The 23,205-nt window shown below is 46.3% G+C and overlaps 1 protein-coding gene across 7 annotated transcripts in view; it reads right to left on the reverse strand.

Moving 5' to 3' along the window:
* Positions 1-3,983: 3,983 nt before the first annotated feature.
* The window catches only part of PIGQ (phosphatidylinositol glycan anchor biosynthesis class Q), a 32,669-nt gene continuing 13,447 nt past the window's right edge, over positions 3,984-23,205 (reverse strand). For 6 of the 7 annotated variants that reach the window (XM_061473856.1, XM_061473855.1, XM_061473858.1 and 3 more), the window contains 7 exons: positions 19,477-19,603; positions 18,129-18,282; positions 16,067-16,178; positions 13,247-13,327; positions 11,807-11,921; positions 8,384-8,445; positions 3,984-4,374 (listed from right to left, as the gene is read on the reverse strand). In XM_061473856.1, the coding sequence (XP_061329840.1) occupies positions 4,222-4,374; positions 8,384-8,445; positions 11,807-11,921; positions 13,247-13,327; positions 16,067-16,178; positions 18,129-18,282; positions 19,477-19,603 (804 nt within the window). In that variant the 3' untranslated portion in view covers positions 3,984-4,221. Of the gene's footprint in view, positions 4,375-8,383; positions 8,446-11,806; positions 11,922-13,246; positions 13,328-16,004; positions 16,179-18,128; positions 18,283-19,476; positions 19,604-23,205 lie in introns of those variants that run through there. The other variant, XR_009746971.1, reaches the window with a different exon arrangement.

Genomic DNA, 23,205 nt, shown 5'->3' on the forward strand with positions numbered 1-23,205 from the left:
TGTCAGGACCTTGCCACCTCTGGCTCTGTGGACAAGGGACCCTCCTGTGCTACAGCAGGCTGCATCTAGCAAGGCTGGAGGTGATGATCTGAGCCACTTTGGTGCTGCCAGCCTGGCTCCATCTCCTCTCCTGTAGCCCAAGGGCTCATCTGCTGCCTCGGAGCCTCAAGGTGTGAATTCCTCTGGGGGGGCTGTTTTTCATGAGGTGTTTGTATCCCCACGGGTAAGGGGGTCCATGCTCAGCACTGCCCAGTTTGGTTTGTCTGCATGGCAGGGACTGAACACAGCCCTCTCTGTCATCCCATCCCACATCTTAAAGAGCCTGGGTGACCCAGGTAAGAGGAAATAGCAGAAAAAAGCAAACTGAAATAGCAGATAAAGGCAGAATGAAATAGCAGATGTCCTGCTGACTCTATCTGAGCTGCTGCCATCCCCAGGCTCATTCTCTGGGGGCAGGGGCCTGGAGGATAAAGCCTGTGGAGAAACTCACAGAGGAAGGGAAGTGGAAAGGGGGGACCTGTGCATACCCAGATTGCTCAGGAGAGAAAGTCGATTCCTCTCACTGCTGTCCACCATTGGATCCAAAGTGGTGGGTGGTACGAGTGGGCCTGATGGTGCAGACACATGTACCAGCAAAACAAGGCACAGCCCAGCTACAGGATCAGGGAAAACTCCCCAGACTACAACCAGAGTCTCCAGTGCAGTGTAATTACTGGGATTTCCCTCCAGCATTGTCACATGCTGTTCTGCTTAGGAAAGTGCTTCTCAAGGCAGAATTCCTCTCTAGGATGGAGTTTTGTATGCAATGAATCACGTTTTCCTTCCCAAGCCCTGTGCCTGTGTGAAGAGGCATTTCAGGCTGCGCCAGCACTAGGAACCAGCAAGTGGAAGGAATAATAATAAGGAAATGCAGTATTAAAAAGGGTCTGCAAGATCAGTCTCTGAATGATGTTTGGCAAAGGCTGCTTGTCTGCCACACAGGGTGTGTGGTAGGAATCAGAGAAGAGCTGAAAGCTTTAGCTACTTCTCATTCAAGGACTGATATGGATAATATGGATCTGAGGATAAATTAGAGCCATCACCTTATTAGCAGCCTCTTCCATGACGAAAGGCCAGTCTGTGGAAGATGACGCTGATCCCAACTTCTAATTAGAGGGATGACATAAGTTCAAATGTTCCTGAGCAGGATGTCTGCTAAGTCGTTGTAATGTCTCTGTGCACAATCGGAAAAGGGTGGAGGAAGACTATTCCATAGCAGAGACTGGAAAGGAAGAGGAGAGACATGGCAAATGTCCAGCAGAAGAAACTCATAGGCTCATATACTATCACAGACAAGGAGAAAGCAGAGTATAAGCAGCAGTGAGACAGCTCAGGCACTAGTTCTGCATGACACAGGGGCTGTCACGTCTCACCTGGGCTACTCAAGGTGTGGCAGAAGGTTCAGGCTCTCAGCTTTGAGCAGGAGTTTTTCCTCAGCTTGATATTTCACCATCCCCAGAGTAAGCCCTTAGTAAATAGACCAAACGCTCGAATGTCTAAATACGCTTGGCAGGTTCCCAATAGGAAGGTCACATTTACTGGTTCTCATGGCTCTGTGCTGTCCCCAGGGCTTTCAGGTCACTTGATCCCAAAGGACAGCCATGATTAGGACCATTGTGAGGGGTCTGGTCTCAGAAAGTTTCGAAGCCTGAATACTAGAAACATTATTTTCACAAGACTGTGTTTCTCACAGCAGTTCACAAATCCAACTATGCAGGTGTGGGAGGAAGGAGTGGGAATGTCATGTAGTATCTCCAGAGGAAACATGAGAGGGAGGTAAAGTGTAAATCTGCTCTGCTGAGGGCCAGGTAAGAATGGGTCTCCATGGCTCTGACTTAAGCTCCAGTGAGAATCATTTATTCAGCCTATTCCTCCACTAAATGGATCACAACCTGGAGTTATTCACACCTGGAGTAGAGAGAAAAACTTGGATATTGATATTCCAAGAGAAGATACTGTATTTGTACAGGAGTTTTAAGCGCTTGATCACTAAGGACAAAGATCTCTCCAGTTTCTGCAGCCAGGGATGTCCCATCAGAGCCTGCAGTGGCAGATGGGGAGGGGGGAAGGAGCTTCTGCCACCCTGGCTGTTTTCAGTGGTGTGCCCTTCTTTCCTGAACCAGGGTAATGGGAGGGGAGACTGAGATCTGAGGCAGAAGGTGCTGAGGTGCTGGCACAGGTTGTCCAGAGAAGCTGTGGCTGCCCCATCCCTGGCAGTGTTCAAGGCCAGGCTGGACACGACTTGGAGCAACCTGGTTTAGTGGAAAGTGTCCCTGCTTGTGGCAGGGGGTTGGGACTGGATGAGCTTTAACATCTCTTCCAACCTAAACCAGTCTGGGATTCTAGGATCCTCTTTGGCTAGCAGTGCCCAGGTAATACTGCTTCCTTCATGATGTCCTTAAGAAAACTCCAAGATCTTTGCAGCTCGTGTGTTTGCCTGCTAACACCAAGCACCTGTCTACAGAGCTTCATTCTCTCCTGATCAAGCCAGACTGAAGAGGCAGTAGCCATACCATGACAGGCTTTAATCAGCTACACATGAACCAGGGATGTCTAAAACTGGCTGGGCTATAACGCTTTCCCCTCTGTGACAGCTTCAAGTACAGAGATGAGGCATGGGGATGGGGTAGGAAACTCTTATCCTGCCAGTAGAAGTGCTGACTCCTAAAGCCCAGGGCACCTTGCTGTGGCTCCTTGCCCTCCTCCACCCACTCACGCAGGACTGCACAGGTCACCCTGTGGGGCTGAGCACTGCAGCCACAGCACATCCTTCTCTTCTTTCTCTATCCTTGGCTCCTTGGGCAGACAGAGGAAAGGGGGCAGGATCCAGCACCCATCTCACCTGCCGGTTAATGCAGCCAATGTTGGTGTGCAAAGCAGCAGCAGGTACAGTGATACCACATTGTTGTTTCAGTTGGGACAAGAGGAGCTGCAGACCTGTGAAAGTCTACTTTTGGGTAATGACTATATGGAACTGTCTACACAACAATGTATGCAGTGGGACCTCACACTCTCCCAGGACAGGGAATAGAAGATTCCCCTCAAAATGAGCACACAAGACCGGGACAAGGGAAAGCTGAGCCCAGCTGCATTGTGGTGATAGATAGTATCCAAAGCAGGAAAACTCTCCTAAGAGAAATGTGTCTGTAGTTTCAGGGAAGGAAGTACCTTCAAATGCCTCATATCTGAGATAACTTTAAAAGCTCCTGGACTTCAAAGTGAAGAAGATGAGGCACCACAGGGCAAGGCTTTCATCTGAGAAGCAGGGGATGTTCTGACCCTGTAAGGATGTGCAGCACACACTTCCCTGAGCTGGTTGTGCTGCTGCTCCAGCAGACCCACCAGCCAGAGCTGGGCCCAGCAAAGTTGTGTTTGCCTTACATTGCAACCTGCCAGAGCCCAAAGCTCCCAGATACCACAGCTCACTACCATATAAAGCCTGGGCAGCCTGGGAGCTGAGGCTGTGTGCTCTGCTCTTCAGTTCTGGTGACAGCTCAGGATTCATCTCACCCCAAACCACTATTTGCTTTTGAATAAAAGTAGATGAGACCATACATGCACAAACACACAGGAATCTGTTTCTGAGCCTCCAGCCCTGCTGTTTCTATGCTTGACACCTCCTCTGGTGCTGCAAAGGGGATGAATCCAAGCCCACCCAAAAAGAAAAGAATAAATATCCATGAACCCAGGTAATGCTGCTGTGCAGTTTTCAGTGTGTGACTCTACAAGCTGATCCACCATCTCAGGTTTGATTAGCGGGCTTGAAGGCTGGAGTATAAAATGACCCAAAATGCCTTCTGGCAGAATGCACTTCGGAGTTGTGGCTTTGAACCACCCAACCAGCTGTTTTAATATGGCCCCATGAGCTTACATGGAAGAATACACACATCATCACCCTGCTCGGGAGGTACCTCCTCGAAGACAACGAATGCTGGTTCTGTGATGGGTTAACCTTTTGCTTCAAAAATAAGCATTACCATATGACATGAACACACTGTAGCAGAAAAGCAAAATTGAAAAATAACATCTAAAAATACCTGACTTTAAAACCTTAGCCCCTCCAGGTTACCAAAGTCTAATTAAGGGGATGTAGCAGTTGCTGGCTCTGAGATGCCTTTGGTCCAAAAGCATTAGGATTCAATTTCTTTGTCTGACCATGTGTCTCAAGCTCTTTTGCTGTCTTTAGTCCTGCTTCTCTCCTTTGTGTTTCCAAGGGTAGATGAGCTCTCCAAGGAACAGCTTCTTGCAGAGAGATGTCCAGGAATCCTTGGGGTAACAGCTGTAGGTTGGCAGCCTGTATGTCTGTACCACGCTGCCATATGACAGAGGGTTGATCTGCAAGGAGAAGGAAGAGGGGTATCAGCAGTGAGAATGTGTTGTAGTACGATACACAGGCAGCTGATGAGGGCAAGTGTAACTTTTGTGTAGCACTGGCCTCTTAAAACATCAATACTGCTACTATCAAAGTGTAAGAATCCCTCTCTAACTAAAGCTGTATAGCCTTGTACAGCATCCTGAAACATGAACAAATAAAGTTTGGCAAAGGAGTATTATTGGAATAATTTTCCAGCAGAGAAGCAGGCATGAGCAGTAGCAGGATTTGGGAGTGATGCTCATTACAGGAGGGAGCAGAACTGTCACTTTTTGAGTTAGGAGGTTGCAGAAGGTGGAGGGATGGAGACTTCCCCCCACCAGCAGCAATGCTCCACTGGGGTGCACCATAACTCTTAGGAACTCCTCTAGAACATGCCAGTTAAGCCATAGCTCTTACGAACCTACGGTTTCAATGTGCTCTCAGCCCACAGCTATGCTTTAAGTTACCCCTGGTATCACCATATATCCTCCCCATGGAATGGAGTCCAAGCAGACAGGATCCATACCATGCAATGCCACTTTAAGGCTCCTTGACTGACTTAATCTTAAATTTGATGTCAACCGCCAACCCAAGAATGACTATGTCTGGAGTGTCTGCCTACAAACCCCCATGGCCTCTGATTATCATCACAAAGTTGCCATATTGACCTTCAGAAGCTGGGGAGGCAGGCAGACGTGTTACCTAGACAAGGGGAGACAGAAGCACATCAGATGTGGGAAAATACTCCAGTGGAGCACTTCAGGGTAGTCCAGAGGATTGAGCCAGTCTGGCCAACATCTGATGCATGAAAAGGATGCACACCAATAGACTGTCTCCAAAAAAGTAAACAGATTACACAGAAATGGTGGGTTGCAGAAAACAGACCATGAGAGATGCCAAAGTGAGACTTACAGTGCTAGAGGAAGCCTGGACAGGGAGGAGAAATCGAAGGACATCCTCCTCTAGTGAAAGGGCCCAGCTATGCTGGACCCAACCAAGCAGCTGTGTGAAAGAAGTCTATAATTCACAGTAGAAAATCCAGCCACAAAAAGGAAAGAGAGACAGCAAAATCCAGGCAGACAGTCACTACTTTGGCAATAGCTGAATATTTCTTCTGTCCACTGAAGAGAAACCAGTTTTCTGGGAGTTTGCTTGTGCCGCCAGCTTGCTCCAGCCATCTGGTGCTCATGGAGCAAGGGGATGAACTCAGAGAGCCCACAAAGGCAGAGCTCTGGGGAAGGGTGATGAAGTAAAGATGTCATTAGAACATTATGGATGTCATTATGGGACATTCTGCGTGACTGCAATTGACTTCATGCATTGTGGTCATAGAGAGGTAGCACCAAAAAATAAGAATAGAAAAAACAGAAAAAGACCAAAGAAACTTGTCCCTAAACCAAACAACAGTAAAATCTGAGTAACTATTTCTGCCTGTTTCCTCAGCTGTAGGCAAACCAGGATGTTTTAAGTGCAAACATGCTGGGGAAGGATAGGAACTGCTGCTCTACAAGGGAGATACACAGTATGTGTTTCTTTAACTATCAGCTACGTGGCCTGGAAGGTTTGGACACAACATTTCGCCTTGAAAACCATCTCAAGGCAGAGTGGTGATACTGTTGCCAACAGAGAAGTAACAAGAGATGGTTTTATACCCAGCACAATGTACATGTCTGCATCCCCCATTATAAATGCAAACAAATAGGCACCACAAAAAGCAACCATTTATGAGCCAAGTGGCAATATCAATTTATTTTATGCCATTTCTATAGTCCAAAGCCATAATATAACCCTGATATAATAGACATCCTTGGTTCTATAATGGAGCTGTTCCCTTTGCCCTTCCTCCTTCACTTTCAAAGCAACTGCTGAAGAATCTAGCAAAAGGTATTATAGATGACTCAAACTCGTCATGTCTTCTCACTGGGCTATCAGTTCACTTGAGACACATTGCCAGGCATTCTTCTTCTTGCACACCAAAATAAATGATTTTAAACACTACTGAGAATACTGAGCTATGGAAGACTTCCTGGAGAAAATGAAGGAGCACTTGGAAAGGAAATATCATCTTCTGCCTCAAAACAAGCATTAATGATTTCTAATCCATTACCAGCACACAAAAGACAGTTGTGAATGTATCAGTCACCTATAGCTTGAATCATTTGGGACATTGATGGCTTAACTTCATGAACGAAGATTTGGGAAGGGCTTTACCCATACTTACTACAAGCGCGATGATGACTAAAAGGGCAATGTGGGATAGGCAAATCTGGTTGGAAAAAAGGCTGCTTGGACATTCAGGATGTTTCCGAACAAGACTGTCATCTCCTGGGTCAATGTCGAGCAACCAATGTCCTGAACCGCTTGCATGTAGGGTTGGGTCCGCAGCTTCCAGTGCACCTTATGATCTGCCATTTCATCCCTCACCTGTTGCTGCAGGGCTTTGCAAGTGTGAGTAAACAGTTCCATGCAAACAGCCTTCCTGCCATCAAGCATGGCTCCAGAGAGCCACCATATGGGCAGGGGACAAAGCCACTGCAAAACTTCTAGAGAGGAACATCATCATGTACCAGAAATAAGAATTTTAGCCTATCATTTAAAAATAGGCTCTTTAGTTTGTCCTCTCACAAGACCCATGAGAAAGTTCAGCAGCGTTTCTGACACAAACCCATTTTTCATTTTTACCAGCACAAAGAGAGAATAAAGTGCCTTTACTGACTCTCTGCTCATTATTATTTGAACAGAAGGCCTAGAGAGGCATCCACTAAAGCACTTCACCTCTTAAGATGATGACTTATGCTATATTCTAGATAGCAAATGGATCTTTCTGCAGTGGTCCAAAGGAAATTCATCATGTTCCTATGACTCACTGTCTCTGCTCTCTAAGCTGTGATCTTTTTCCTCTGGAAAAGCTACCCACCTCATTTCACAAACACAGAAGCCAAATTTTCTGCTCAGCAGCTCCTGTGCCTCGTCTTTGGTGTCTGCTTTCCTTTTTCTGGAGTCTTTTGGCCATGGAGGATGGCAGATTTTGGTTCTCATACCACTACCCCGCCCAAAGACAGGAACTGGGAAGACAACGTGCTTGGGAAACGCTCATTTTGCCCTAGAAGACATCTGTTGAAGGAATTCCCTTTTGAATTGCTGCTAGCTGGTGTGCTCCTTCCATGCTAACCTGACCTCTGCTGAAACAGGGCTGGACGGGGGATGGAGAAAGATAAAGAACTGGGAACAGTTAATTCCTTCCCACACACACCCCAGCTATAAATTCTATACACCCCTTGCAGCCTCTCTTCCTGGGATGCAAAGAGCAAGAACAGTGACCCTGTTGTATTGTGCAAAGTCAGGAAATGGAACCTCACAATGAGAATTTCACTGCTGCCATCACATCATTTCTTTCCTTTAGCATCTCTGGTGATAGAGTGTGGAAATGGGAGGTTACAAAAGCACAGGTAAGCTTTCCCCATGCTTCTTGCCAGAGCAGCTAAGGAAAACAACAGGAGGCCCTTTCCTCTCTTGTCTCACCCAGGCACTCATCCTGCCAGCATCACAGAGCAGCTAAGGCCTTTATGCACATCTGGAGGGGAAGACCTTTTACTGGTCCTTTATTCTGCATGGCTTAGCTGCTGCCTTTTGCTTCTCTCAGTGTTCAGCAATTATTAAGATGAAACTGCACAGAGCCAGGAAGGAAGGTGATAACTACAAGAAATCTTAATTCCAGCAGTAACAGAGTACCATGTCTCCCATTTAGATCTCCTTTCACATCATGCAGGACTCTCTAAACTAAGGTCTCAAGCAGGGTGTTAGAAAGCAGCAGCCAGTCATTGCAATATGAAATGTATTTCCCTTGTTTCAACATTTTACAGCTGAAATATTTAAGTGCGGCCTTTCAGTGGGGCCAGTTTCAGAACTGCTACAGAAGGGAGAAGAACCTTGGGGATGGTCTGAGTGAAGCCTGCAGCAGGGAATGGCACATGGGTACACGTGGCTTACCTGCATAAGGAGGCGAAGAGGTTTTCCATCCTGCTGCTCCAGGACTCTGAACTTCACACCAGCTGAAATGAAACAAAACAAGGAAACCAAATCCATGGGGGGAAAGATCATGCCATTTGCTGCTCAGCTCTGCTGGCTGAGCACTGATTTCCTAGAAATGGAGCCTTCAGCCTCTCTTGATTTGTGAACCCTTACACAATTTTCAGCAGGAAGCAGAGATCCTCTTTATAGTGGTTTTAAGCAAGACAAATTATGTGTTTCTCCATTAAAAGCAGCTTGAAAACACAGTCCTAAAGCTAGAACAAAGCCTAGAAATCAGCCAGCCAGGCCTAATGATGACAAAGGGACTGGAAAAACCTTTCTCTTTTCCTGAACTTCTATACGAATGGGGACTCCACATAAACAGAAGGCAGAGAACTCGCCTCGAACTTGTGCTCATGCAGCTACAGCACATGTGCAAATCTCTCCCTCTTTCAGACTGAGGGAGGAAAGGAATGGCCTAGAGGCATTAAAAACAGCTCAAAGCAATCACTATTAATCCCAGCATTCAGATGTTTTTAACATGCTAACAACCCCATCAACATCACATTTATATTTCCTCTTGGATTTCCTATATTCCCAACACTGTAAAGATAAATAGGAAAGCTTTGGATTCCAGCAGTGATATAGAGCACATGAACATTTAACACAGTGTTTCAAACAAAGGTAACAACTAAGACTTGAGAGGCATTTTGCTTTGCAAGGTCTCAAATTCCTTCATAGAAGTAAAACCAATCCATCTTCTTCAAACCCGAACCAGCCAATGTGTCCCTATTATTCCTTTCTACAGGTAAGATGATGAGGCAAGAGTAATAAAGTGATCTGCACCAGATCAAACAGTGGCTCAGGAGTACACATAGAAACAAAACTCTGTGTGAGCCCCATTGTTATAGTATCTATGTTACCCTTCCATATTCAAAGCCGAAACTTCTTATCATTTTCTTCAAGCTTTGAATTAATTAAAACCATACAGTTTACTCCTGGGAGAGAATGCTCTTGTCTAGCAGAGAGAACTGGTTTAAACCCTCTCCCCACATCATAAAAGTGTTTTCTGTATAAGAGAGGAAGAATTTATCTGCATTCTGCTGCACCATATTGAAACATGGGCTTCCACAGTGGCTTCAGAAAGATGTTTGAGTGCCCTGGGTCTCAGTAAGTAAATGTGCTGGATGATAAAAAGTGTTGAAGGTGATTCATTGAGTTTTGGCTAAGAAGAAGTGTCTAACTCATTCCAGCAGCTACTCTTCAGGCAGGTAGTGTGTCAATGAGAGACAGAAACAAGTGGGCACTGAAGTTTCAGGTCCATCAGAGCAGAAAACCTTGCTTCTGTCAAGGCCACACACTTCCCTTCTAGATCTGCAAGCCAACAATCTCTTAGATTATTTAATTGTTCAAGAGTCTTAAACGTCTAAGAAAATACATGCACAAAAAGGCTACAAATTTAGTTTAGAATGACCTGTGGATTACTACAAAGCTCAGGAGTCTGCACAGAGAAAACAGGAAAGCTCAGTCTACTGCAGATCCCTCTAAGAGAGGAGTCCTGAACTATTCCATGATCGCCATCCAACTCCAGAGCTCAGGGTTATGCTTCTTCTGTACACAGGAGAGGTCAGGACATGAACCAATTTGCTTTGTTTCACCTGTCAGTGCACTAAAGCAAGCTCACTGGTTGTTTGGACTCAGTAATCATGGAGACACCACCAGGACAGGTCCTACAGAACCATGACAAAACTGGCCCCCAAATCTGTGATGTGACTATTGGGAAAGAGAAGTACAGAGAAAATGAACTGACCTCTTTGTGATCAAACAGCATGTTGGTAACTTGTGTGTGGGCAGAGCTTGAAACCCCTGAACCTTACTGCTACACCTTACTTCACACTATGAATCAACACCACCGTGTACCCATCCTAAACAGGGTGCCATCCCTTGAGCTGTGCAGCTCAGAACTCTTGCAGAGAGGACATCGGCTTTGATATATGTACAAAAGGCTTTTTAAAGTCCAAAGTATTTCACGTCACATGTGTGGAAAGAAAGCGTGGATTTTGTTTCTGGCGTGTGGATTGATCATTCACCTGTCCTGGCCCAGGCTTCAGCAATGTAATTTTGTCAATTCAGAAACGGACTCAAAGAACTTGGAGGCCACATGCCATGGCTGACTTGAGTTGAACTTAAACACTGCAGTAACCCCTTGCTGCTGGGAAAAACTATCCATTCATGTCAGCAGAACCATCTTAAGAGTGCCTGTAAAATCAGCTGCCATAACATATGCCAGAGCATGACTGATTCAAGTTCTGAGTCCGAACAGGGAGGCAAAACCTACGCAGTGAGGACATCAAGTGATGTGCACTCTCTAAAGTCCTTTGAATGTGATTCAACTGTTCCATCTGTTACCACTGCAATGGCATGTTTCTGGGGCAGGAACACAGGCTGCAGACATTCTCAAGAGATGCCTCCTCCTCCTGCAGTGTTCTCCCTTCAGATGCTCGAGGAACCAACAAAGAAAGTAAGTCAGGCAACAAACTCAACTGAGAAGACAATCCTTTGTCTGGCTGGAGGCTTACTACCCTGCAGTAGGTAGCTGGCTGATCTAAGACCGATGGGAATATACGGCCTTACATCTCTCAGTGGCAACAAGACTTCCTTCTACCCTACAACCTGCTGCTTAATGAGACAGTTGTCATCAGCAGCATTTCCTTTTCTCCAAGACAGCCCTGAAGGGTTAAGAAGTTTCTGCCAGGAAATTCATAGGAACCTGCTGAAGGCACACATGGAAAAGCAACAGAACTAGTAACATGGCTCAGCTATTCCATGAACATCAAGCCTGGAACTTCTCTGACTAGTCTGTATTTAGTGATGGTCAAACTCTCTGATTTTAAATTCTTGCTTCATGCTCTTTAAATGGACGTGAGATAATAATACAGTGCTTGAATTTCACGAAATTAACCAGTTAAACCCATTCAAAAAGGACCCTTTACTCTGATGGCAACCATGGTTGATGTTTACCAAAAGTGGAAAAAAAATTACTGGTTTCAAAACAGTGACAGATTAGAACCAAAGAGAGAACAATTATCTGAAATCTGTAAAGAGCTCTGAAGTTAATCCAAACCCCTCAGCTCAGGACTTCTGTTAGTCAAGCCAGCACAGTGCTGAAGCTGTTCCACTGATTCACAGCCACCGTAGATTCAGCCCTCTGAAACAGCAGATTTTCCAAGTGGTTTTGTAATTTGGCTTGTTTCAGAGCCCAAACCCCAAGATAAACAGCATGTTTAACCTCAGAACTTTAACCTGACCCACTACTCTAGAACTGGAGTTAAAAGATGAACTCATTTATACCGTGCTTGTTTGGATGTTGAAGTTCTGCATGTGCAGTGCTGAAGGACTTACCTGCGAGCCTGTAGGGTCTGCAGAGCCGAAGGAGGATTGAATAAAGAGGCAGAGAGTCAATCAGGTTCACCAGCAAGTAGATGAAGCCTTGCACAATCACCACCAGCAAACGGAGCTGCAGAGAAACAGTTTAGTAAGAAACTCTGGGACAAACAGAAGATGAAGCAGTTGCAAATTGGATGCTGGAGAGGGACTCTTCATTAGGGACTATAGCGATAGGACAAGGGGTAATGGGTTTAAACTTAAACAGGGGAAGTTTAGATTAGACATAAGGAAGAAATTCTTCCCTGTGAAGGTGCTGAGGCGCTGGTACAGGCTGCCCAGAGAAGCTGTGGCTGCTCCATCCCTGTCAGCATTCAAGGCCAAGTTGGATGGGGTTTGGAGTAACCTGGTCTAGTAGAAGGTGTCCCTGCTCACGGCAGGGGGTTGGAACTGGATGAGATTTAAGTTCCCTTCCCACCCAAACCATTCTATGATTCTATGAAATTCACAAGCTCATGTGCAATCTGACATTGTTGAATGCTAAGATAAATGTCCTGTGGTAAGCAAAAGCCTCCCAAAGTAGGTCAGATGTCTGGAAGTGCTGGGCAGCCAGATCCTGCACAAGGTTCCTTGACAATCTTAGCTGAAGGGTTTAACTGGAACAAAGCTCGTATGGCTGTAGAGGCTGTGACTTGCAAGGACCGGAGAGCTAATCAGCTTCCAATGGTCATAGTCTGAAAGGGAGAATTCAGGCTTCTATTACTAGTCACCTCCATCACTGTGTGCCAGTGAATGTAAATTCTCTCTCCAACACTGAACTGAAGCAGCTTATTTCTGCCTGAAGAAATCCCATGTAGAGCATCTAAGCAAGAGCACAGCAGCCAGAAATTAGCTTCCTGCTCAGTGTGCTCTGTCCCCTAAGTAAAGCACCTCCTTTTGTCAGACTGCATTTACTTTTGCTGCCAAGCTCATCTGAAAAGAGAGGGCCCAAAAAAGGGCTTTGAAACCATGTGATGGCCACTGTCTGTGGAAAATTTTGCTCTGGCAGGCCTCAGAGAGGGGCAGTCATACTGGGGGAAGATGAGAAAACTAAAGAAGCCCAACCCTCTGAGCAAAGCCTGGCTGAAAGCATTTAATAGAGCCAGTTAATTCCCTGAAAAAAGAAAGTTCTGGATCAAACTAGATAGGCCATCACCCCAGGCATGGGAAGGATTAATGATTTCCAAGTGAAAGAACAGCTTGTCCACTGACCAGGATTTGCTGGGAATTCCCTTCGTAGAAACAGAAATGCGTATCCTGAATTCCACTTGCTTGGCCTACGTGGGCTGTGTGAGAAGCCTTCCTGGGACACCCAGACAAATTTATATCCTCTTTGTGGATGACAATAAATGACAAGGAAACCCTTATTTTAAGATCTCAGAAGACAGCATATGATTAACTTCAAGGGTTAAATCTTACCAGGGTAAACACCAAATAATAGAGTGCAGTTGTAGGCAGGAGGAACAGCAGGATTGTGAATAGCAAAGTGCCAATAAATAACTAGGGAAAAAAAAGAAACACAATTATTAGGGAGCAATGGCAAAATAATATAAAAGAGAAATAGAAGAATAGGAAACTGAGGTAAGAAAAGTTTGCAAGGCTCCTTCACATCGTTTTTTTCCTCCCTGTGTGAATAATGCTGTTACCTTAGAATCATAGAATAGTTAGGGTTGGAAAGGACCTTAAGATCATTCAGTTCCAACCCCGCTGCCATGGGTAGGGACACCTCACACTAAACCATGTCACCCAAGGCTCTGTCCAACCTGGCCTTGAACACCATCAGGGATGGAGCATTCACAGCTTCCTTGGCCAACCCATTCCAGTGCCTCACCACCCTTACAGTGAAGAACTTCCTCCTTATATCCAGTTTAAACTTCCTCTGTTTAAGTTTTAACCTGTTACCCCTTCTCCTATCTCTACAGTCCCTAATGAAGAGTCCCTCTCCAGCATCCCTATAGCCCCCCCTTCAAATACTGGAAGGCTGCTATGAGGTCTCCACACAGCCCTCTCTTCTCCAGGCTGAACAGCCCCAACTTTCTCAGCCTGTCTTCATATGGAAGGTGCTCCAGTCCCCTGATCATCCTCGTGGTCCTCCTCTGGGAGGAGAATATTTTCAGTACTCCTTCTCTCATTGGGCCTTTTTAGAAGGCTCCCTATTATAGGAGTATATTTAGAAAGATAAATAAGCTGGATCCTGATTTTTACCTTTACACACAATACTCAAAGTTTCCTATTTCAGGCCAGCTTCCTTAGGAAACAAGACTTAAATTTGCCCACTCCCTATCCCATGAGTTTTAGAGCCATTGCTCAGTTTTTACCAGACAAGTGTGTAAGGGTACAAAGAAGCAGAAATTTGGTAGGGTATTTTGTGGGGAACTGAGATGTACTTTTGTTCCTCCTTGTTTTAATACCTGGTGAAAAGCTGACAAAATTTGGTTGCTAAATACTGTCAGCAGCAGGACTTCTGCCTCTTTCAATGATGGATACTGGGAGAGAGAAAAAAGCTGGAGATACTGGGGTGGGGGAAGCATCATTTTGAAGATGGAGAAAAATCCCTAGGAAAGTAGGTGTCATGAGATCCACTGCCCACAGAAAGAGTTATTTACTCTGGGACAGCCCAGTTGGCATAAGTCTAGCTAATTCCAACTAGGAGAAATGCATATTTATGACAAATAGGGATCTGACTCTTTAGTTTTCAGTCACCTCTTCCAGAACAGAGACCACAGGAACACAGGGCACTGCAAACAAACAGATCATGCTCATGGTATATTAGGAAAGAAAATAACCCAGAGAGCCATGTCACAGAGGTGGATCAACATCCCGGCTTCACACACGTAACCAAAAATAGATCACAACCCAATCCATTCCCTTCCCAACAGTTGTTCCTCCTTCCTCTGTCACTCCACTACAGTTTATTAACATTTCCAAAAGTCTGTTAAAGGTCTGCCTTGAATGTCCCTTCCCAGCCAGGACAACAACATCATTCCCATTGGCCTCCAGAGCAGCAGGATGAAGCCTGAAGTGCCAAACCAATTCTCCTCAAAGAATACAGGGACCAAGCACTGACGCAAACAGTGTTCCTGGCACAGTTTGGCTTTTCATCACCAAAGAAACAAAAAACCAGCTCCTCCACTGTGGTGTGAGAAGGTTGAATGGAGCAAGAGGCTTTGGCCCTGGAACTCACCAAATATTACAGTATTATTTTAGTGATGTTTGCAACTGCTGGCATGGAGCAATCGAGGCTTTGCTGAACTCTTACTTGGAATTTCAGAAATTAAACAGAGCTCATAGCATTTGGCAAAATCTGCTGCTCAAGGGAGAACGTGTGGGCCCGGCTCCAGCACAACGTGAATGGAATGGGGCCTTTGAACAGACACGGTGGCACGTCTGTTACTGTGGCAATACTGCTGGGCTCCACTTATACGCTGCTCCCTTCAAAGAAACCACCCCCTATGCTCAAGCTGTGAGCATCTGCAGCACCACAGCTCACCAGGGTGCCTGAAGGTGCTCAGCACCTGCTAGAATTAGGCCCCCTGAAAAGGCAGAGCAGTGCAGGGCTTGCTGCAGAGCTGCAGAGCACGAGCATTTGGCTGAAGCTCTGTGTTCAGCTCTGGGACAACCACAGAAGAGGAACATGGAGCTGTTGGAGTGAGCCCAGAGGAGGCCACGGAGATGCTGCAAGGGCTGGAGCAGCTCTGCTGTGGAGACAGGCTGAGAGAGCTGCGCTTGTTCAGCCTGGAGAAGAGAAGGCTCCTTAAGGGGGAGACCTTAGAGCAGCTTCCAGTGCCTAAATGGGCTACAAGAAAGCTGGAGAGGGGCTTTGGACAAGGGCCTGTAGGGAATGGCTTTAACCTGCCAGAGAGGAGACTGAGATGAGATCTTAGGCAGAAGTTCTTCCCTGTGAGGGTGCTGAGGCACTGGCACAGGTTGCCCAGAGAAGCTGTGGCTGCCCCCATCCTTGGCAGTGTTCAAGGCCAGGTTGGACTGGGCTTGGAGCAATCTGGTCTAGTGGAAGGTGTCCCTCCCCGTGGCAGGAGATTGGAACTGGATGAGCTTTAAGGTCCCTTCCAACCCAAACCAGTCTGAGATTCTATGAAGATCCACAGATGCAGAGTGCTGGGGGATATGCTTATTCTGGGCATCACAAAGCCTCCTGTGGCTCCTGTCTCACCATTACCTGAGGTAGGATAGGACTGTACTGCCCATGGGCAGCATCCTGCAGCGGTGCTGCAGCAGTACCTGGTCCAAGTCATAGGAGCAGGAATCCACCCGCTGCCGAAGGACATTCCACTTCTTCCCACGGAACAAGCGCCAGAGCGATGACAGGCCGTAAATCTTCAGGCAGTAGAGCCTGCACAAAGAGAAGATACTGAGCACCAATGCTGAGAGCTACTGAGCTTCCACACAAACTTCTCATCACTGCACCCAGTGCCCACCTGCTTACCAGCACTGCAGAACTTGGGGCAGTAAAAGAAATCATGCCAAGAATAACGCACATCAAATACTAACGGCTCAGTCAACTGTGTTTTGCTGCCCCTGGCACGGGTAAAGCAGGCTACTGCAGACAGTCCTGGACCACTGGAGGGCAATGGCCATGCCATGCCCCATGCCATGCAGGAAGGCTCTCCCCAGCGTGGCCCCTACAAGCAGCAACAATGACCAGCCCCATGCCATCACCTCCCCACAGCAAAGGAAGCAGCTGCTTATTCCCCTGAGGTCACCTCTGTCTCTGCAGTTTAGGTCTGCCCTGTTCCCTTTGCTTCACACCCCTGCCATGGCAGGAGTGGTGAAGGTCTTGCCCCACACTTGAGTCAATGCAATTCAATTTTGCGTCCTCAGCACTGAGGACTGGAGCCCCTGCAACTTCTTTAGTAAACCACAGCTTCAAACATCCTTAAGGGTGGGAAAAGATCAGCTAAATGATGCTCTGAGGGCTGGAGTGCCTCTGCTCTGGAGATCGGTTGAGAACTCGGCTTGGTCAGCCTGCAGAAGAGAAGGCTCAGCAAGAAACCTGGAGAGGGGCTTTGGACAAGGGCCTGTAGGGACAGGACAAGGGGGAATGGCTTTAACGTGACAGAGGGGAGATTGATGATCTTAAAGGTCTTTTCCAATCTGTTTGATTCTATGAATCTGTGGGTCAGAACAGAAACTGAGAAAGCCTGAGCTATTAAAGCCACAATGGTTAACCTGGCTAGTTAAGGCACAGAGGCTGCTCAGATTTCAAGCCAGCGTTGTGAAAGCAGAGGCAAGGAGTCTTATCCAAGAGAAGAATCTGGTCTGAGGAATACCAACTGCTTCAAGGAACTGGCAGGGTGCCCTCAGCCTGGCAGGTACCACTCTGTGCACTAATCCCCAGGTGGGAGGGTGCACAGGACATCTCCAGGTTGCTGGTACACACCTGCCCCATGGCTCTGACTAAGGCCACACTCTCCCCACTCACCCTGACATGACAACAAGCAGTGTTCCTGCCTTAGCTCCTGCCCCACCTCCCCCTGGCTGCCTGCACACACATGCCCGCTCTCCTTTCACTATGTGCTTTGTTTCAGAAGGGGATTTCAGGCTTCATCAACACCTGAACCAGCAAATTCTTCTGGCAGCTGCAGGAACACAACGTGTTGTGGTGGCTGCATTGGTGTGGGTGACTGCTGTCCACTCCTGGCTCCCCATAGCGGGCATCAGGCACAGCATGGACAAGTTGGTGCAAGGTAACAGAAAAGCAACCAGCTGAGAAAATGCTTTCCCTCTATACAATTAGGAGCAGACAATGACACTAAACCTGCCATCTCTGCTCCGTGATGCAGACAAGAGCCTCTGAAGCAAGGCAGGGGCAGGGACTTCAGGGCTTCTCCAGAAGTACAAGGCTTCCCCTTTGCTCCTCCTCTCCTCCAGCTCCCCTGGAAACTACTGAGCAGGATGAAACTGCTATAAGGTTGACTCAAAGGGATGGGTGAACTGCTTTCATGTCCTCTGCCTGGCACATAGTTTCATTTTTCCAGGTCACTACCACAGCAAATAAATATTTAAACACAGAAGAACTGAAAGGCTGCTTGTACAGCTGTGGCCACATTTCTACATGCATAAAAGAATGCAATAAATTAATTGCTGGCTAAACTCTGAATTCAAGAGAACTGCACCAGGAGTGAATGATCCACAAATTAAAGACATGGCCTGAGTGTTTGCAGAACCACAGATTGGTTTGGGTTGGAAGCATTTCTATGGCCTCCTCTGACTCACTCAAGCAGGTTCTTCAGTGGCACTTCTCTTCAAACAAGCCCAAGACACATCAGAGAGATCACCTCACCTGGCTCCATAGACATAGAAGCAGTAGATGTGGAAGGTCAGAAGTGCAATGATGTCGGAAAGAATGCAGAGAGCCATGGTCAGGCCCAGACAAGCTGACAGACCCACATACCAGAGGATCATCTCAATGAATGGGGACATCAGGTGTATGTAGCCTAGTGAACATTGCAGAGTATCAGTATTTGACTGAGATAACTTCCTGTTAACATTCTCAAAAGACTCTTTACCCTCCACCCCCCTCCCCCCCGCTCTAGAACATTGCTCCAGAAATCATAGCTACGAAAATGTGGAAGTAAAACTGGCAAACTCCTTTAGATCATAGCCACAGCTTCTCTGGGCACCCTGTGCCAGAGCCTCACCACCCTCCCAGGGAAGAACTTCTGCCTAAGATCTCATCTCAATCTCCCCTCTGTCAGGTTAAAGCCATTCCTCCTTGTCCTGTCACTACATGCCCTTCTACAAAGCCCATCTCCATATTTCTTGTAGGTCCATTTTCTGTTTAGGAAGGCCAACAAAACCTCTCTTTCACCCCAGGTTTGTCTCTGGGGAGCAGCTCTGTGAGGAAGGGGAGAACATGTTTAGCTTGAAAGGAGCTAAACAAAGAGAGTCACCTTGTTCCACATGTGATTTACTCTACTAGATTTGTGTTCAGGTTCCTAATTACATTTTTAACTGCACACATCAACCTTCCCTGCAACCATCCCTCTCCTTTTGCTGTTCCCACACAAGCCACCCCATATGGCTTTTGTCAAGTAAACCAGATCGGAGGCACAGCCTCTTTCATCACTGAAGTGGAGCATAGTCATAGAAACAAGACGATACTTGATTGGTGAGCACTGTAAATCAGTAAAATAACTAAGAAGTACATGTCCATCATAATGTACTCCATCAAGAGGCTTATCAAGGAGAACAGGGGTGTATTATTTCAAGGAGGGACTTGAAATTAGAAAACTGCACTAAGCTGAAGGCAGCACAAAGGTTGGTATGTGCATCCTGGGAGCACACTTCTCATCCCAGTCCTATCAGCTGCCTCTTATATGGCAGAGACCACAAAAGCCTAAATAAGACTGAAAGCCTTCCCTTGGACACTCATCACTAATGGCACAGAGAAGCAAGCTCCATTGTAAGGTGCACTTCTTGCAAAACATCAGTATAAGCACTTTACTTAATATGCATGACTTCCCTGTGTGGGAATCCAACCTTGGCTTGAGTTTCCACAGCAGGAAGACTCATAGACAAGTCTGTACTTGCAGTAGTGCATTTTGATTCATTATCCACCTCTAGGCAAACATTAAACACTCGGGAGGGAAGAGATGAAAAGGGAGGCTGAAAAGTTAAACTGCACTTACTTATCCAAAGATGGATGTGGTAAAGGAAGAAGCGTCCCAAAACCTGGTCCAAAGCTCGGTTCATTTTCAGTCCAGCTGGAGCTCCCATTAGCCACTGAAGTAGGTCCTGGAGCTCTTCAGCTACATGCTACAAACACATGGAATGCACTGAGATGAAAGACTGCTGCTGCACTGAACATGTCCAGTGCACTGCACATGCTGCCCCCCAGAGTGTTCTTACTACACCCTTCAAGCCAATGGGAATAAAAGGCCAAACAACTACTTTACAGACAACTAGGTAAATCAGAAATGCACCATTATTGCTTGTTTACTGAATCCAAATGTAACAGCAGAGAGGAAGCTGAACTGCTTAAATGGTCTCAGTGCTGGGAATATGAACCTAGTGTTAGTTTATTGCCATCTCTGGTAGGTGGCCAGTAGGATTTCTTGGCGTAATGAGAGTTCTTGAAGTAGATGGCAAATGCTGGTGCCCAAATCAAGTTGTTTAGAGAGTCAGCTGAAAAGTCAGAACTGAGCAGGTAACCTATGGGTCAGGCTGTCAGGATTTTAAGAGTGGAAGACAGCAGTGCACTCCTGGGCAAAAAAAAAAACTTTTTTTTTACAAACAAATAGAATCCCAGACTGCTTTGGGCTGGAAGGGACCTTAAAGATCATCCAGTTCCAACCCCCCTGCCATGGGCAGGGACACCTTCCACCAGACCAGGTTGCTCCAAGCCCCATCCAACCTGGCCTTGAACACTGCCAGGGATGGGGCAGCCACAGCTTCTCTGGGCACCCGGTGCCAGCGCCTCAGCACCCTCACAGGGAAGAACTTCTGCCTAAGAGCTCATCTCAGTCTCCCCTCTGTCAGGTTAAAGCCATTCCCCCTTGTCATATCATAACCTCTATGTGTTTACAGCAGGGTAGAAAACACAATTATACAAATGTATTTAATATGTAAACAAACTTTCTCAAAACCCTGTTGTGTCCTGGGCAAGACTAACCATGCTATATAGCACTGCTCTTGCCTACTACTGCCTTGTCTCTTGATAGAGAGATACCCACAGCATCTCAGTAAGGAAGAAACCCTCTGAATAACTGAGAAAAAGGCCTTATTTCCCTTATAAACCTCCATCCCTCATTTGAGGATGAAAATAGCTCTTCCCCAAATCACTGTGGGCTTAGACTCACAATTTCTGGTGATTTCATCCAGGCTGATGTATTTACTGATTTTCTCTTTCCATCCCACTCCTCTGCTGGAGGTCCCCCTTGCAGTGGACAGGGCAGAAGATGTGGTAGCTCTGTTCCTTGGTAGTTTGCACCTAACCTACTCACCGAAGCTGAAACCAGCGGTGAAGTCCATTGACCAGGCTGTGACTGGGGTAGCTGAGAGTGGGAACCTCCAGCAAACAGCTGGGGAACATACCTGGGAGAAGTGCCCTCTCCCACTGACCCACATGAACAGGGATTGTGAGTAAAAGCTTCAACCTCTGAAAATCCCACTTATGCTGCTTTATAAATAGACTGGTTTTAATATTTAACATGTTGGACTGGTAACTTAGAAAAAGCATTTGGGGATTTTAATGAAATATTTAAATGCTTGAAAGCAGCAAGGCTGGGCTTCAGCACTGAGTACTTCTGGAGCTGCCAGTCCCAGAGGTGCTACTGAATCCTGACAGGGCACAGGAAGGTGCCCTGGCTTGATCTTGTTTAGCAGGGCAAGGCACTTCAAAACAGAGTCCAAAGGCATAACCTTGCAGGAAAACCAGGCTGTTTTCCTGCCAGATATCTTAGGACTGATAAATAGCAATCAGAATCAGGAAAGGTGACTGGGAGCCCAGTTCTCCTGTTGCAATCATGAACATGAAGCCAGTATCAAAAAATAAGATGCAGTGAACAGGAAGCATTTCATAAAGCCATGTAAGGACATTACCAAACTGGAGACTGAAGCTAACAGATGAGAACACTGTGGAAATAATTTCTTTACTGTCATGCTCTTCTGTCTAGTCTCCGTATACAGAGGGTCTAATACTGATGGGACATGGACGGAAAAGGACAAAGTGCACTGCAAGTGGGATACAGGTGGGAATAGGAAAATACTACATCCAATTACCTCTAAGCCCCAGTAATACTCCTGGAGGCAGGATCTATGATAAATATTTAACTGTTTCAAAGAGATTCAGCTTAAGAGACATCAGCAAGGATAAAAGAGGTGAAGGAGGAAGAAAAGAAGATGGTTTATCACAGAATCCTAGAATCCCAGACTGGCTTGCGATTCTAAGGAAGGAACCTCAAAATTCATCCAGTTCCAACCCCCTGCCATAAGCAGGGACACCTTCCACTAGATGAGGTTGCTCCAAGCCCTGTCCAACCTGGCCTTGAACACTGCCAAGGTTCAAGCTTCTCTGGGCACCCTGTGCCAGTGCCTCAGCACCCTCACAGGGAAGAGCTTCTGCCTAAGAGCTCATCTCAATCTCCCCTCTGTCAGGTTAAAGCCATTCCCCCTTGTCCTGTCCCTACAGGCCCTTGTCCAAAGCCCCTCTCCAGAAGGGTATTTTTTTAATAAGCAGTTCTTTTGAAAACAGACAAATATAGCACTATGAATCAGGTATGTTCGAAGGAAGACTGTCCTGCGGAAGGCAAACCCAAGGACAATCATTGGGAAGCCTGGTGGGATTGAGAGGAAGGAGGAGAACAGGAGTTGTGAGGGTGCACATTTTCCATTCTTGGATTTGAAAGCCTGCTCCCAAATTCAGTCCTTCCTACTGCACACAGCCCTTTGCCAGTGACTCCCTAGGTGGTTCTGAATCACATCTGCCTCATTTACTGACAAAAGCAACTTGTTATTACAGTCAGCCCAGCACAGCTCATCAAGCTGTGAAAGTGGGAGCTGTGTTCAGCGGTGTCTTGCGCATCAGCAACAATTGCTAAGTGCTGATTTGAGAACCATTGTACCAGGGGATGACAAATGCTGGGTAGGGAACATGACCTGATCCTCACGTCAGCAGGCTCAGCTTGTGACCCTGGCAGTTGTTGAGAGCCAAAATAACCTACCTGCATTTGCTTCCTTCCAGAGAGATGTCTACTAGGAAAAAAAACAAGAACTGCATCCAGTCCCCACACAGCTATCATTCTATTCTGCTCATGTTAAAATCAATCAAACCAGTGAGGTTATACATTATAAAAGCTTAGTTTGTCAATACTAAAATCAATCAAGCCAATAAGGTTAAAATAAGGTTATATATCATAACCTTAAAATGTATAATGATCTTACAATATACATAATGTTCTATTTACTAACAGATACAGAGCTGTAAGGTCAATGCCACCATCAGATCTCAGGCACGTATCAAAAGCAGAATATGAAGGAGCATTAGGGATGGAAAAGTAACTCATTCCACACATAGGAATGTCTGTCTTACTGAATTTGGCAACACATAAGCACTTGAGAGAGCCCAAGTGATGGGAATAATGCGTACCAGATGGACACTCAGCAGCAAAGAGGAAACCTACTGCTCCATGGCTAGGGGGAGATTTTGCTGTCATCCTGGAAAAGAAGCGGTGCTGGCTTGCACATCACATGCTGAAGTCACTGGGATATTTTGGGATTACTCAGATCTGCATTTTTTTAAGGTTTGCACATAATGCATATAAATCAATGCCCACTAAAGGCAGTAAAAGGACTCCAAATGATTTTATGTCCACAATCTTGAAAGAAAAAAGTAAGGTTGGAAAGTTAGAGAAGTTCTA

This window comes from Pezoporus flaviventris, unplaced genomic scaffold, assembly GCF_033815535.1.
Source record: "Pezoporus flaviventris isolate CSIRO_AGI_PZ_B2104156 unplaced genomic scaffold, CSIRO_AGI_Pfla_v1 ptg000078l, whole genome shotgun sequence".
In the NCBI taxonomy this organism is placed as follows: domain Eukaryota; kingdom Metazoa; phylum Chordata; class Aves; order Psittaciformes; family Psittacidae; genus Pezoporus; species Pezoporus flaviventris.